This window comes from Cydia fagiglandana, chromosome 12 (genome assembly GCF_963556715.1).
Source record: "Cydia fagiglandana chromosome 12, ilCydFagi1.1, whole genome shotgun sequence".
In the NCBI taxonomy this organism is placed as follows: domain Eukaryota; kingdom Metazoa; phylum Arthropoda; class Insecta; order Lepidoptera; family Tortricidae; genus Cydia; species Cydia fagiglandana.
Window position 1 is genome coordinate 17,773,927 of NC_085943.1, and position 15,048 is coordinate 17,788,974.

General features: G+C 34.0%; 1 protein-coding gene across 1 annotated transcript in view; it reads right to left on the reverse strand.

Moving 5' to 3' along the window:
* Window positions 1–2,640: 2,640 nt before the first annotated feature.
* LOC134669387 (lachesin-like) overlaps window positions 2,641–15,048 on the reverse strand; it is a 122,954-nt gene continuing 110,546 nt past the window's right edge. The window contains exons 6-11 of the mRNA XM_063526908.1: window positions 11,191–11,319; window positions 7,725–7,863; window positions 6,896–7,047; window positions 6,245–6,361; window positions 5,224–5,289; window positions 2,641–2,843 (exon numbers count right to left, since the gene is read on the reverse strand). Coding sequence (XP_063382978.1) covers window positions 2,641–2,843; window positions 5,224–5,289; window positions 6,245–6,361; window positions 6,896–7,047; window positions 7,725–7,863; window positions 11,191–11,319 — 806 coding nt within the window. The remainder of the gene's footprint in view (window positions 2,844–5,223; window positions 5,290–6,244; window positions 6,362–6,895; window positions 7,048–7,724; window positions 7,864–11,190; window positions 11,320–15,048) is intronic.

A 15,048-nucleotide genomic window follows, 5' to 3' on the forward strand; every position in this document is an offset into this window, starting at 1 on the left:
AGTAGTCGTTTTCACATTATTTAAAAGTGTGATTTAAAAGTTATTTGGTGAAAAACCATTTTTATTTCTATTTTTTATGATTTTAATAGGTGAAATTCTAAAAATCTTACATTTGAAAAATTGTATATAATAGAAATATTAATGTTTTTCTACTTAAAAACTTATAAATCGCATGTGCAAATAATGTGAAAACAGATACTTAAATAAAATTTTGAATAATAAATACTTGTTTTTTTTTGGTTTTCATACAACATACAAAATTTTCAAAGTGGTTGAGCACCCCCTTGTAGTTGAGATAAAATTACGAAACTTGGTGTATTTTATCAGCATAATAAGTGTAATAACAAAATAAGGGGGTGCTCCGTCGGAAAATAATAAAAAAAATGTTTTTTGACACTGTGTTCGTTTATCATTTGAATACTATCGCTTTTGCTAAATAAAACGAAACATTTACAAATCGGTTTTAATCATAATATTTTACTATTTACATTCTTAGCTTATTTTATAAACTTAATCTATAGTAATACTGGCCTAGACTATAATGTAATAAAACTGTGTTAATTCTAAGCTTGCGATATTTACATAACATTTCCCTAAAACTAAATAACGCTTACAAACATCAGTTATAAGTTATAACTTATAACACAAGCAGCAATTCAAAACAGACATTTTCTGAATAGTAAACATAATTATTTCGCACATAAATGGGCATATTTCAACACCATATTGGGATATATTTATTTTCAATTTACATGCTCATTAATTGCAAAGTCTGTTTATGACGTATGTTAATGTTTAGTACGTAAATAGCAATTTACGTCTTTTTATTGTAATATAATATAATTTATTGGTAAACAAAAGTTCAGCCTATAAATTCAGGTAATGATTAATTAATAACATTGCGAACATAAGTACAGTAAATTAGTAAAACTAATTTGCAACATTGCTTTTCCAAAAAAAAAAAAACATTGAACCTAATTTAATTATTAATATTATTTACATTAACAATATTTTATGTATCATTGATTTATACATTGTTATTGATATGCTTAGGTAAAAACTGACTAGCTTTTCATATTTCATTATGGAAAATATTTATTTTTATACATTTAATAAGTAATTAATTGTATGGTTAAAACTATTTGAGATTATCTTAAACGGACAGCGGATACGTACATTTACTATTATGTGTGTAGCTTCATTCGCCAAATAAGTCTGTTGTGATCATCTGCGATTGTAACCTACCTTGAGGCTCGTGGCCCAAGGGTCGCGTGACCGCTGTATTACCCCGGCAGAGACGGGATATCGTTAGAGTCGTTACAGTGGCGGATGTTGCTACCGCCGCGCCGCTGGGGTCTTACGCCGACCCCTAAAGGAGTTCGCGAAAGTCCTTGTCTCTACTTAAAGAAAAGGGGAGAGTGTGCAAGATTGGACAACCTTTTTGTATCTTTTATACGTATTTTTGTTTATGGTTTTGATACTTTTATTATTTTTCAGATTACATTTTGCTTTCTCCAAACCAGTGCCTATTTAATTACAGTCATTGTTAAAAATGTCTGTATATATACCGGGTGTGGCCTGTAACATGAGCAAATAATTAAAACATAGATTGTACTCCTCAAACGGTGACACTTTTGTTCTACAACTTTTAAAAATTATGAAGTATTTAGATTCCCTATTTTTCATACAAAATAAATATTGTCTTCAATGGACCCCATCGCCACGCCATATCATTGTAATTGACGTTGCTTGTCACGCCTTAAACATAACAAAATTCGCAATACATTGCGTCTTAGAATAAAGTTTAAAGTTTATTAAAAATCGAACCACAAGTAATTTTTAAAAGTCGCTGAACAAATGTTGGTCAGTATGAGGAGTACAACCTACAGTTAAATTTTTTGCTCATGTTACAGGCCACACCCGGTATAATATCCTTAAATAATTTTAACCATAATTGAGAGTAATTTTAACTGGCTAATTGGTATTTAAAATGCTGATGCACGTCACAAGAAATTTAATTGGGCCGAAACGAATAGCTGATTAAGTGTCACTTGCAGTGACAACTGTGTAATTACATTCTTTTTAATTAACTCTTTGGATTTGATTTATGAAACATTTTAATTTTAAGCTAACATAGCCGTCATGAGTTTTTCTGTAGCTAAAAAACACGGAATTTATTACGAAGATATACCCGAAAAAACGTAGCAAATATTTTATGCTTAAATCATTCTTCCATTAGTTATTGAAACATACATTTTATTTTCATTCACTTATGTCAGTGGTATTATTATTCTTAAATAAACAAAATTATTTTCGGTATTATCCTGTAGTTTAATGTCAAAGTAAAAGGAGCATTTCAATTAAATAATTGCCTTTATAAATTTTAAATGAATGTATCTATTTACTCAGTACCAAACCCCGTTATTATGTTATGAGAATTCGTAGTACTGAGCAAATACCGATATCAATTGATTGAAAAGTATTTTTGTGATTTTCAAAATTGTTTGCTTGTAAACGCCAACAAACCAGAGATGACCACAACTAATTCATGAATTCTCCAGATATTATCTAAACAACAACTATCTAAGGTGTAAAATGTAAAATTGACACTGATTATCAAACGGCTAGTAAGTAACCTTATCATCTTGCGTTCATGTTGTTAGAGAGTATTGAGTATATTATTTGGAGACTACCATGTATAATAGAGTTGAAGTGGGGAAGCGCTAAGAAGGCGGCCAGGGTTGGCAGCGGTAGGGCCTGGTGTGCTCTGGAGCCCGTGGACTCGGCGGTCGGTAGCCAGTTGTTGTCCAGGACGGACTGCTCGATGACGTTTTGCATTGTATCTAAACAACAACAAAGTTTTATTCACATTAACTTTTTTTTTCCTAACAATCATTTATTTAAAAATGTAGAACAAAGTTTCTTTGTGGGAATCCATAATCTGAAAGGTTTTGATTATTTACATATTTCCGACCACTTAGCATGACTTGTGTTGTCTCGCGCGACTCGACGATGGCTAACGGCTCAGCCACTACATTGCGCGACTTGTGACGGCGGCGGCGACAACCTTAGGTGTGAACAAAAAGTCCGATCGCTATGTCTAGCTCCAACCTATGGTTGTCACAGTCGCCGTCGCAACTGGCAAGTCACGCAATGTCGTAAGAGGCCGTAAGAGGATGCTAAGCGGTCTGGTGGTATTAAGAATGACCTATTTTAATTATTAAGCTTCTTGATCGATCTCGTTTCGTAGTTTTTTTGTAAACAGCGTCTCACATAGCTTAAATTACGGTAATCGCAATAACATTTAGAACTAACAGCGATTCTGACCTATAAAACCCGATAGCATAAGTTTGCCTCGAGACCGTTGACTTTTTAAATTGTGCAAAGCGTTTTTCGCATTAAAGTTAGATTACTTTTGTGACCCGTATATGCACTGGACGGAATGGTCTGTTGAATTGTTTGCGTTGATCCACTCACTATACACTCGCTCACAAGTTGATTGCAAGGATTATAGTATTAAGCTTAATCCCCGAATTCTCTTTGATAAAACATATTTCATAACGAGAGTGGCCATCGAAGCGAGTTTTATATTTGATATTGTTATACTGCAACTTCAATTCCCAGTATTTGATTAGCCAATTTAGTAGTCGAAGTTATTATCATGACTTCATTTACATACATTGTAGTATTGTATTTAAAACTATACCTACAGAATATTGTAAAATATAATTTACATAGTTTTAATTTCTATATATTTTTTAAATATTTACAAACAAAATATATTTGGTATTTTTAAAATAAATTAATAACTATATCAAAACCAATGAGAAACGAAATCAAAGGTACCTAAGGTACCTAAATAACGTAATAACTGACAAAGAATGATTTTTTTATTTAGCTGGCACCAAAAAGTACGCCGCTTTATACTGCAATCGGAATTTATCAGCAAGCAGATGAGCATACTTGAATGTAAAATAGGTCTCATTCGCAGGCGTAATTATTAAAGGGTGGACAGCGGATGCAATACGGTGACGAAAGCATAAGATGGATAGGACTTTTATTAAATTTCGTGTAATATTTATGTATGCATTTTTTGTTATAAATATACCAGTAAGTACAAAATACTTTTATCCTCCATAGAACATAAATAGTATGTTAAGAAATTACTGGCCACTAGTAAATTATCACCTCCTGAGAGTCTTACGACTATTAAGTGTTTATATCTATTACGTCTTAAACTTGTTAATTATATTGACGTTTTCACTTGGGACTTTATAAGCGTTTCCTTCAATATTTATATTTAAAATAATTATTATATTATATGTAAATGCGCAGGCAGCTTAAAGCTGATACGTGCACATCAATGTCCACTTGTGTTTTGTAGTCTACGAAAGTGTGGCATTATGCCGAATGAAATTACAATTCGTAAATGGACTCTTGACAAACCGGATCTTATTTATGATACTTCTAAAGGCTCGATTTTTTGTACAAAGTGTCAAGTAAATTTATTTTCAAAACGGAAAAGCGTGCTTGAGAAAGTCATATCCATATTACGTATATCGTTTGACATGATTTTGACGTATATTGCATCCGTCGTCCGCCCATTAGTAATTATATTTCACTTTACCTCGCAAATGCTCTTACATTGCATTGCGTGCAAATGATCTTGTTCTGCAGAAAATAGTACAAATGTTATATTTGTAGTGGAAGCTGATTCTCTGATAGATATGTGCTGATCGTTGATGGACATCCACCACTAAAATACCCACATTACGCTCCTGAATAATGTTTAATTTTCATACTATCCTCTGTATCTGTAGGTATTTAAATAAAAGTAAACAAAATCTACCCTCAAATGGCTCCTTAAGCCAGTTGAGGGTAGATGAAAACATTACATGATCAAATAATGTTGTTTAAAGTCAGGTCGTTCAGTGACTGATCCAAGCGGCTTTGTATTTGGTCCGTTAATCAATAAATGTTATAACTACCCGAAAAATTTCATATTGTTTGTTTACTTTTATTTAAATACCTAAAGCAACACAAACCTTATAATAGTAGATATATATTTTGATAAACATAATTATATTTGTTAGCTTCATTAAGATAAAAATCTATTAGCTTAATTAAGCTCACACATACATACATCAAAATAGAACTCAATTCAATCAATCAATTTAAATCAATTCAATTAATTACTAAGTAAATGCACAGCCATGTATTTACCGTAAGTAGTTGCGTCTTGCGCTTGAGTGTGCTTTTGTTCAGCCGGCTGCAAAGGTACCACGTATCCTGAAACAAGGAATATCAATTGCAAAGTCGTATCATGATAACAATTTAATTTCAATATAATTATAATATGTCCAGGTTACGGCAGAGCAGCGCAAAGGGGTCCAGCGTTTAGGTTGCACGTAAATAACATATTATCACGTTAATAAATATAAGTATTAGGGTTCCGTACCCAAAGGGTAAAACGGAACCCTATTACTAAGACTCTGCTGTCCGTCCGTCCGTCCGTCTGTCACCAGGCTGTATCTCACGAACCGTGATAGCTAGACAGTTGAAATTTTCACAGATGATGTATTTCTGTTGCCGCTATAACAACAAATACTAAAAACATAATAAAATAAAGATTTTAGTGGGGCTCCCATACAAGAAACGTGATTTTTGACAGAAGTTACAAAGTCGGGCGGGCGGGGTCAGTACTTGGATGGGTGACCGTTTTTTTTTTTTGCCTTTTTTTGCATTATGGTACGGAACCCTTCGTGCGCGAGTCTGACTGGCACTTGCCCGGTTTTTATAATATCAATGAATGAATGAATGTCAATGAATGAAAAATAGTAAGTAAAATATAGAACACGTCAATGTCTTCCTAACCATAGTAGGTAAGTAAATCGGCCAGCACGAAACCTTGTTTTTGGTAAATATGAACCTCAATAAAATATGTATGTATTTAATGAACCATTCAGTGAGGATGTACCTATATAAGCGTCAAGAACTGATATTGAAATCACATTGATTTAGAAAGATAATGCTAGTGTATTTTTAAATTTTAAATTAATAGCAGGTATGGTTCTGAATACGCTCTTTTAACTCAAGATTATAATATTAATAAAAGTGTATCACAGTCAAGTACAGTCTACCACAAGTACTCACAAGACGGGTACCTGGTATTTTATGGTTGTCTTCGTTGTTGTATTACTGCGGTTACATCAGTCAAGTGTACAGTCTACCACAAAATACTCACGAGACGGGTAGTATTCTGTGGTCGTCGGCGGCGGAGTTGTCGTCGTTGTTGTAGTTGTCGTTGTCGTCGTTGTTGTTGTCGTCGTCGTCGTGGATGTTGTTGTTGTTATTTTTATTTCTGCACAAAAACAAAATAAAAACTAAGGCTTTCGTGCATATTTAATTTCAAATATTCCATTTAGTTTACCTGTAATACAAAATATAAAGCCTCATTAAAATACTATTCAGTTCACATTGTTACTTAAAAGCAGCTTTATTACAAATATTTAACGCAAGAATAGAATCTAATTAGAGATTTTCATATTTCAGAACAATAGCTCTTTTAAGATTTTACTGGAAAGTAAAATTAAAATCAAAGTAGACAAACAAAGGATGTTACCTATTCCAACAACATGAAAATTATAACGATTTAAGTAATATTTTTTTATTGATACATTTTTGCCGATCACATTAGTGTAACTCTTTATAAAAAGTTGCTCTACGTGTATTGCCAATATCAGTTATTATTATAATATTTATAATCCATTTCTATTTCCAAAATAGATCTGAGTCCAAATGGCCAGCAGGAAGACGTAAAATATTGATAAATTTTTATTTCTATAGTAAACTCAATTATGTGCAATTGCGTTACCTAGGTAAAAAAATCTCATACCATAAAGTCTGATAGTGCCTTCCGTTTTGCCCATAGTATTGGTAGACACACAGGTGTAGGTACCGGCGTCTTCGCCTCTGAAATCTGAGATGTTGAGCACCATTCGTGTCTGGTACGGCAGAGCGCGGTCGTCGCTGAGGTTATGTCGTCCTCTGCAACAATTCGATTGTGAGGAGAGTGACACATTGCCGCGGTAAAATTAAATCGCATGTGCAGCGAGAGAGAGGAATACTAAAGCAAGGATTTCATGTAACTTGGAAGGTGTCGGTTTCGGTTGACATCGTTCTCTGTGTACCTACACCTACAGCATATCTATATCGTTGGCTGAAAATACAGGTGTTTTACTCTGTAAGTGAGTTGTTTGATATGCAATACCTAGTATTAAGTAGAAATATTAGTTTTAAGTTAACAATGTACCTACCTATTAGATGAATAGCTTCAAGATAATATTTGCATGCTTAACCAGCAAAATATGTTTCTGTACGGGAATATCTTTCCAATAACACCTTGTTATACCATATTTTATGCGAATTTCATTTTCATCGTATATAAAATGAATAGATTCTATCGTTCAAATGCCTAAAGTGTAATAAGTGTGAAAATATTAATAAACGTTGCACTCATAGTATTCAACGTCACAAAAAATTCAAAAGCTTGCCAAAAACTCATTCTCAAAACAATGTTATATTTTGTAAAACAGATTTTAACAAACGACAAAGAGAAACAGTTTTCAGTTTCATAATACATGCAAAGCGTTTAAACGGATTTCCATCGCGGCCCGATGTTCTCAACTTTAATGAAACTAAGAAACTAATAGACGCACACTTACCCCGAAAGTATCATTTCCTGGCCGCTCTTTAGCCAATAGTTTATGGCCTGAGGGTAGGCCTCGACGAAACACTCCAGTCTCGTTTCAGACCCAGTCGGCACTCCTATTACCTTTGTCGCCACCACTATTGAAGGGGCAACTGTGGACAAGAACTTATTTTGAACGCACTTAGGAGTTGAACCGGAATTTCGGAGCCATGTTGAATTCCATTATAGTTCGCTGTAATGATATTGAAGCTTAATATGACTTTCAGACTAATGCACGGTGCTGTTACGTTGTATTATGTGCAACAGGATACATTTCAATGCAACCAGATATTGGTGCAGCATGAATAATTATTGCAAGTGAATTCAGTGGAATGAATAGTGATATTGAGCGGCGACATGATTACTGCCTACCTACATACATATGTACATAAAACTAGCAAACAAACCCCCACCCACCCATCAGCTTCCCATCAGGCGGCTCGTCTGCTCGTTTGCTGACTATTACATTATAAAAAAAAAGTTTTACTTATAGGAGGCTTGTCACTTAAATAGTGTTCAAATTAGGATTGTTCATTTTTTTTAGACCCCCATTTTTATTTTATTTTCTGAAAATATAGGTTAATTTAAGATACCAATTTGAATGATTTAGTTATTCGTGGCTCGGTTGAATATTTATAATTTATTGAAAATATGAGATACGACTTCTCGTAAATTACATGTCGTCGGCTGATTAGGATAATGCACAAGCAACAACAAGCATTAAAAAAATAGTTGTCATTGTCAATTGATTGTAATGTCACCTGTCGACAATGTCAGTGTCACGAGTTTTTATAAATAACAATCGTCTGGAATGGAAAACTCGTTTATCTACACACATGTCATTAGTGCTCTATAATACGTTCAGAAACCGTAGGAAATGACAAGCTTTATTACAACCAATTTTACTATGAGAACTTTCTTATCTGTGGTAGTAGGAAAATTTGAACTTTAATGTACATAACGTTATAGATTTTTGTAGGTTATGAGTTTAAATTTGGAACAGCAGTCAAAACTCAAGTAGGTCTCTATTCTAGTATCCATAGATATTAAAACAGTTATCGATACGAAACGTCAATTTAGTATGTTTTTTAAATATAAACCGCACGACATCTTGATCTCGAATGACATGAGAATAGGGACTTCATGCTTTTGTCTAGAATTAAAAAAAAACTAAGGATGTGTGACATGCGTGAAAAAAGTTTTCATTCACCACCATTTGACGTACAGTTTATCTTTTAGTTAGTTTTAAGTATGTGTTTAGATAAAGTAGTGTATGTAACTGTACATAATTAGGCATTAAAACACTCGTGTGATCCTATTAAGAAACTCACTAACGTTCGTTTCTTAAACCCACACTCGTGTTTTAATGCCTCTCATTATGTAGCAGTCACATAAACTACTATTATTTTGAATCATTAATTTCAAAATACCTACGCTATAAATTTGAGAAAGCTGATTCCAGAAATCTGCCTAAGTTATATAATATAACTTAGTGTTATTGGAGTATGTATCCATATAGCATCCAACTCCAACCATAACTTGGCTGAAATCAAGGGAGCAAAAATACAAATGTAAGTTACCTACATCATATATATTTTAACTGATTCGATTTGTAAGAAGATTGGATTCATAAAATCGTTACAAGCGTCCATTGCTAAAGGTAACTTAGCACCCAGTGGGTGCTTTCTGCCGGCTTGTCACCATTGTTTGGATATTGTACTACATACTTATACTACTATATTAGGAACATGCCAATTTTGCTAATTATATCCTATTATTTCAGGTCATCGTGATTCCTATTTAGATACAGCTGTGATATATGTAACTGCACTTGGGCCCAGAACAAAGTTGAGCATTTTATATTGAAACGAACGTCATATTAATTATTAATCGTCGTAATACTTTACGACCGTAAATAATGCCTGGGAACAGAGTAAATAACAAACCATACACTTCTCTTCTGGATGGTCAACAAGAAGCCATCATTGTCAGATGCTCGTGCAGAACATGATAAACATACATTTAATGTAAAGTTACTATTTTTTTTTGGAAACATATATAACATATTTCCCAAATTAATAAAAAAGTAGGTAAACAAAAACATGTTTTATTATTCACAACTCTTTATTAAGTCTTGTCCACCATGATATCAGATTCAGCAGCTTGAACTGCAACATGTACCTGGAAATTAGAAATTATATCTTTTTAAAGCAGTTTCAGGCTGAATTTTGAGTATGGCTATGTATTCTTGTATATTCCTTCTTTCCAGTAGGCACCATCTCTGTTTAACGGTTTGCCTTTAGATACTCTGGCTACATTACCACAGAAAATAAATAGATACCACGACCCTACCAATAAAGTGAGCTTTTAAATACTTAATTGTAGTAAATTAATATTAATTTTATACTTACATCAACGTGATTCTCACAGCAATACTGTGTGTAACACGGGAAGTAGGTAGGTATTCCAAGTTTAATTCACGGCACCATCTTTCACGTCGTAGGTCTTCGTGGATTCGAACTATTATTTTTGTGAATCATTCCCACACATAGGAACAAGGTTTTTGATATATTATTAAGCAATGAAATTTACTGTTTAGGTATTAGTTATAAATCAAATTGTAACAAACAAGCGCAGCGGTTTAACTGAAAAATTTTGTTATGACAATCGATGACAATGATAACTTTGACAATACGTGAGTGACGGATTTATTTACTACGGTTCGATAACTTTTATTATGCAATGACTTTACATTCAGCCCGACAGAAGGTCAAACTAAGGTCATAAGGATATTTGTTGAAATATCTTCAATCCTCAATTATTATATCGCAGCAAATGTCGGAAACTGTTTAAAAACCTTATATCTCGAAATGGTTTTCGAAAGAGAACATTTGAAAAAAAATGAACAATCCTAATTAGTGGCCAAGCATTAACAAAATAAAGTACCTATTAAATCCTCCAAATAATCAACTTCATTGACCATTGATGCGATACTAAAGCAAAATTATATGATTTGATTCGATTACATTTGCTACTTTTCTTGAACACTATTTTAAAATGCAACCAAGTTAGAGTTATAACAAGAAAAGTCTGCAGAGATTTTGACAGCACACGTTCTTCAGGTGTTATTTGAAATGTCAAACTTCTATGTATAAAATAACACTGTCAAAATCTCAGCAGACTTTTCTTGGTTTAACTTTATTAAAATATTGTTAACCTATTACAAAATCTCATTGGCCATTCAGCGCGGTAACGCTGCCAGCGTAATCGGGACATTTGAGCTAGGTAGGCACCAGCCTTGATATGTTTGGGACGAAGCATGTTGCTGATTTGCATTTGTAGCCATCGGACGAAGCCTGCGTTGCGGATTTCTTACATATAACTGGAGTATTTTTTAACAATGAAATAAAATTGAATAATATAAAAACAAGTTGACTTACAATTAACATTAAGCATGATGCGCTTGGAGACCGAAGGTGGGACGTCATTGGACGCGATGCAGAGATACGCTCCCATCTGCCGTCGCTCCACCTTCGTCAGATTGAGGTTCGGACCCATGAACATGTCCACTGCAAAAGCAACACGTTATAATTGCTAGTTTTAAAAATATCTTCATATTCACAAGCATCATCAAGGGTGCCCTTACACCGGGAACGGCAGGGAGCGGTTTGTTTTAATTTTTATTTGTAAGTTAGTTGTATTAGCACCGCTATACAGCGGGGAAATACGGCCAGCCTTCTGGGCACCTTGCCCGTTGACGGCGACCTAGGGCAAATTTTTTATCTTTAGTTTTGTAAGTTTTATTATGTTTGTTTATTCCTTTCTTTGTTTTTATCAATAAATAACCCGTTGTAATTTGTATCCTTTTTGTAACTATCATAATACCTAATATACATATGAAATAGATCCTTCGATATCACGGGCCTATAATCCCGGTTTTTTGATAGGCTTGCGTGGGGACACAGATCCAACACGTAGAGGCCCCTTGGAGAGCTTTAATGTCATGAAATAGATTATTATTAATTCTGTTAATAATGCATTATATTATATACTTTTTTTTATTATGTCCTGTTTTCATTAGGCGATTAAATGTATTTAATTCACCAACTTAATATATAAACTTGATATGAACTTTATTTGCTTTATCAGCATTAAAATCTGATAAACTTTAAGTAGGTACTTTATGTTGTTTTCCTTTTGAACTCCGAGACCTCAGTTATTTTGGGCGCTAATGAACTAAGTTGTTAGGAACCTAGTAGGTATCTATTTGTAGGCTTCTATTTTCATTTTCAATTGTGTTTTTTTATCTCTTTCTTTGTACGCATCTGTTTGTACGTAAGTAAGCATTATTTTACATTAGAATACTTTGTAACTACCTGTGAGTTCCTGTAATTGGCTTCCTCGCTCCTTACGACTATTTTATGAAACATTTATCTAGTTATAATTATAACTGGGACGGGAATAATCACCCTGATAGATAAGTACTTCTAATCTTACCTCTCACACTCCGGGTAAAAATATATTATAGGCAATCGCGACCTTTCACTGCTTTGCTTCAATATTATAGCAAATGCTGTTGCTGTCGTGGGTAATTGGGATGTATTTAACCTTTAGGATGCAACTAGAATAACTCTAATATAAGGTGTGAGAGCACTGTGTGCATATTCCACGGGAAATTAGCGTACCTACTAAGCGCCTGAATTTACGACCCATCTTCAAATGTTAATGAGATGGGACGTTGCAACGTCGTCAATTATGCCAGCTCAGTCCGGAGATAGTCCGGTTTGCAGGATTGGGAGGAATTGCATTTAATAAAGTTCCGGACCGGTATAATGGACTTAGTGAGTTTGTGGCATTTTGATTACATTTGTAATCAATGTGTGTGTTTTATTTAAAAAATGCTACAGAAATAGTGATAACAAATGAAAAAAAAATGAAAATGAAAAATATTTATTACATTAATAAATGTTACCTTATTGGTAACAGGTTGGGACTTCCTATTAAGTATATTATACCTGTATCGGGAAGCCCCGCTCCTCCGTAGCAACAAGTTGTAGATTAGAGAAATATTAAAAATGAAAACGACTTATTTGGCAGACAATTGCGAGCAGAGGCTATTATAATATTGATGTGACATTTACTTCAAAACAGAAATACAGACCTCGAAATTTCTCTACAGGCACATTTATTTATACATTTTCCTTAAATTGTTGAAGTATATAATTTGTAACCAAAGAAGATTCGCGGAAAACAAAGAGTTATAAATTAAAGTAAAAGCGAAATGGATACAAAGCCCCCCGGTACCGTAAATCGAAACTGTCACAACCATTTATTAAAAACTTCCGCCTGCCTAATTTCAGGCGCTGCAGTGTCTGCCAAAGAATTGTTTGATGAATATTCATACGCACCAAATATTCTAGTGAGGGAGCAACAATCGGTCCGCAGCTCGCGCACGTAAAACATTAATTACCGTGTACGTTGTTGTGTGGAACAATGCTTTGGGTTTTGGAAAAAGTGTACGGTTGCTTAGTGGGCGGAGAATATGATAGACGCAGATGAAATAACGAAGCTGAACAAAACGGACGGAATGAAAAGGTTTATTCTGGGTTTTAGATTTTTATAGCAGTGAATTCTTTGAGGTACAACCGCAGGTTTCCTGGCAAAGTTTTTAATAGCAGAAAGCTAATGACAAATATCGAGAATTTACGTGCTACGCCGCAGCTCCGTAGCATTGTTTTCCGCTGAGGAGGGTAATTTTCGTAAAAGTTTTGTGCAGAGACGCTCTCTGTGTAGTAACGAGAAACCATCCATTTGTGTGCTGGAGCGGCATTTGAACTTTATAATCAGTATACTTATTTGATATTGATATGTCTTTTTGGTTTTGACGACCGGTCTGGCCTAGTGGGTAGTGACCCTGCCTGCGAAGTCGATGGTCCTGGGTTCGAATCACAGTAAGGGCATTTATTTGTATGATGATACAGATATTTGTTCCTGAGTCATGAGTGTTTTCTATGTATTTAAGTATTTGTATATTATATATATCGTTGTCTGAGTACCCACAACACAAGCCTTCTTGAGCTTACTGTGGGACTTTGTCAATCTGTGTAAGAATGTCCTATAATATTTATTTATTTATTTATTTATGTCTACGAAATGCTATGGAGTCATCTTATAAGGCACCCGCTCGCACTTATTGTTGCACGGGAGCGGTGGGCGTGACGTAGTGCCTACCGATTGTGATTTTAACAACAAGTTTTGAATTTGATCTAAATTTGTTATCCTAGAATCTGGATATGATAATATGTCAGTACCATAAGTGACATTTTTTTAACACTCCATAAATCCAGATCAAATTCATAACCTGTTATTACAATCACAATACACCTCCTGATGACATGATTCAAAGTCGTATCAAAATAAGACCAAAACCATTAAAACAAAATTGGCATCGTTACGTTAACACAGTGTGTAAATTCAATACGGGCGAATATTTCAACGGCGGTTAGCATTGGATCTAAGAAGTATAAGTACTGAAATAGATTTTGCTTAGAAATACATTGAAAATGTTAACCATACAAAATAGTTCGACCCGCAATGTAATACTCGTACAACTATACAACACACAAGTTACGGGATACGAGCTTTTCAAAGTAACTGTCAACGCTTGTCGGCGTATCTCGTAATGTTGCCGTTCTCGTAAATTTACAACATTCCATTGTGCTCTCAATATAATTATATTGCGGTAAAGGCAAACTTAGATGTTTCCTAGTAAAAAGTAATTTTACCAGTACCTTTATGAAGTAATTGCATTTCGTGTAAGCATTTATTTGTTTATTATTTATGCATACATACCGTCTTTATCTTTTCATTTTAATTATGTAGGTACTTACTAAACCTTAATGGCACGTGAGCGGTTACAAAATCTTATTGTAAACTTATACTTGAAACTCCGTAACTTCATTTACCTAAATCTTTGTTTAACAGTGAGCCAAAAATTAATCTAACTTTCGTTACACTTTCAGATTATTCTCTTTCAAGCTCTTTCCAGAGAGTAATAGCTGATATTACTGCAAAATAACTAACCGATTTTAATGACTACGTCATTAGGTCATACGAAACGATTTTATTATTCATTTCAACTTTTTTCTAATTTTGAATAACTGCCATTGAACTGACAATGTAATTAAATGAATACTAAGCCTAACTGCTGATGAGTATTTCTATGAGTTACACCTTCATCTGGAGATTGGAGCCGTCCTATCGTCGCTGCAGTATGCATTATAGAAAAAGACTGTCGG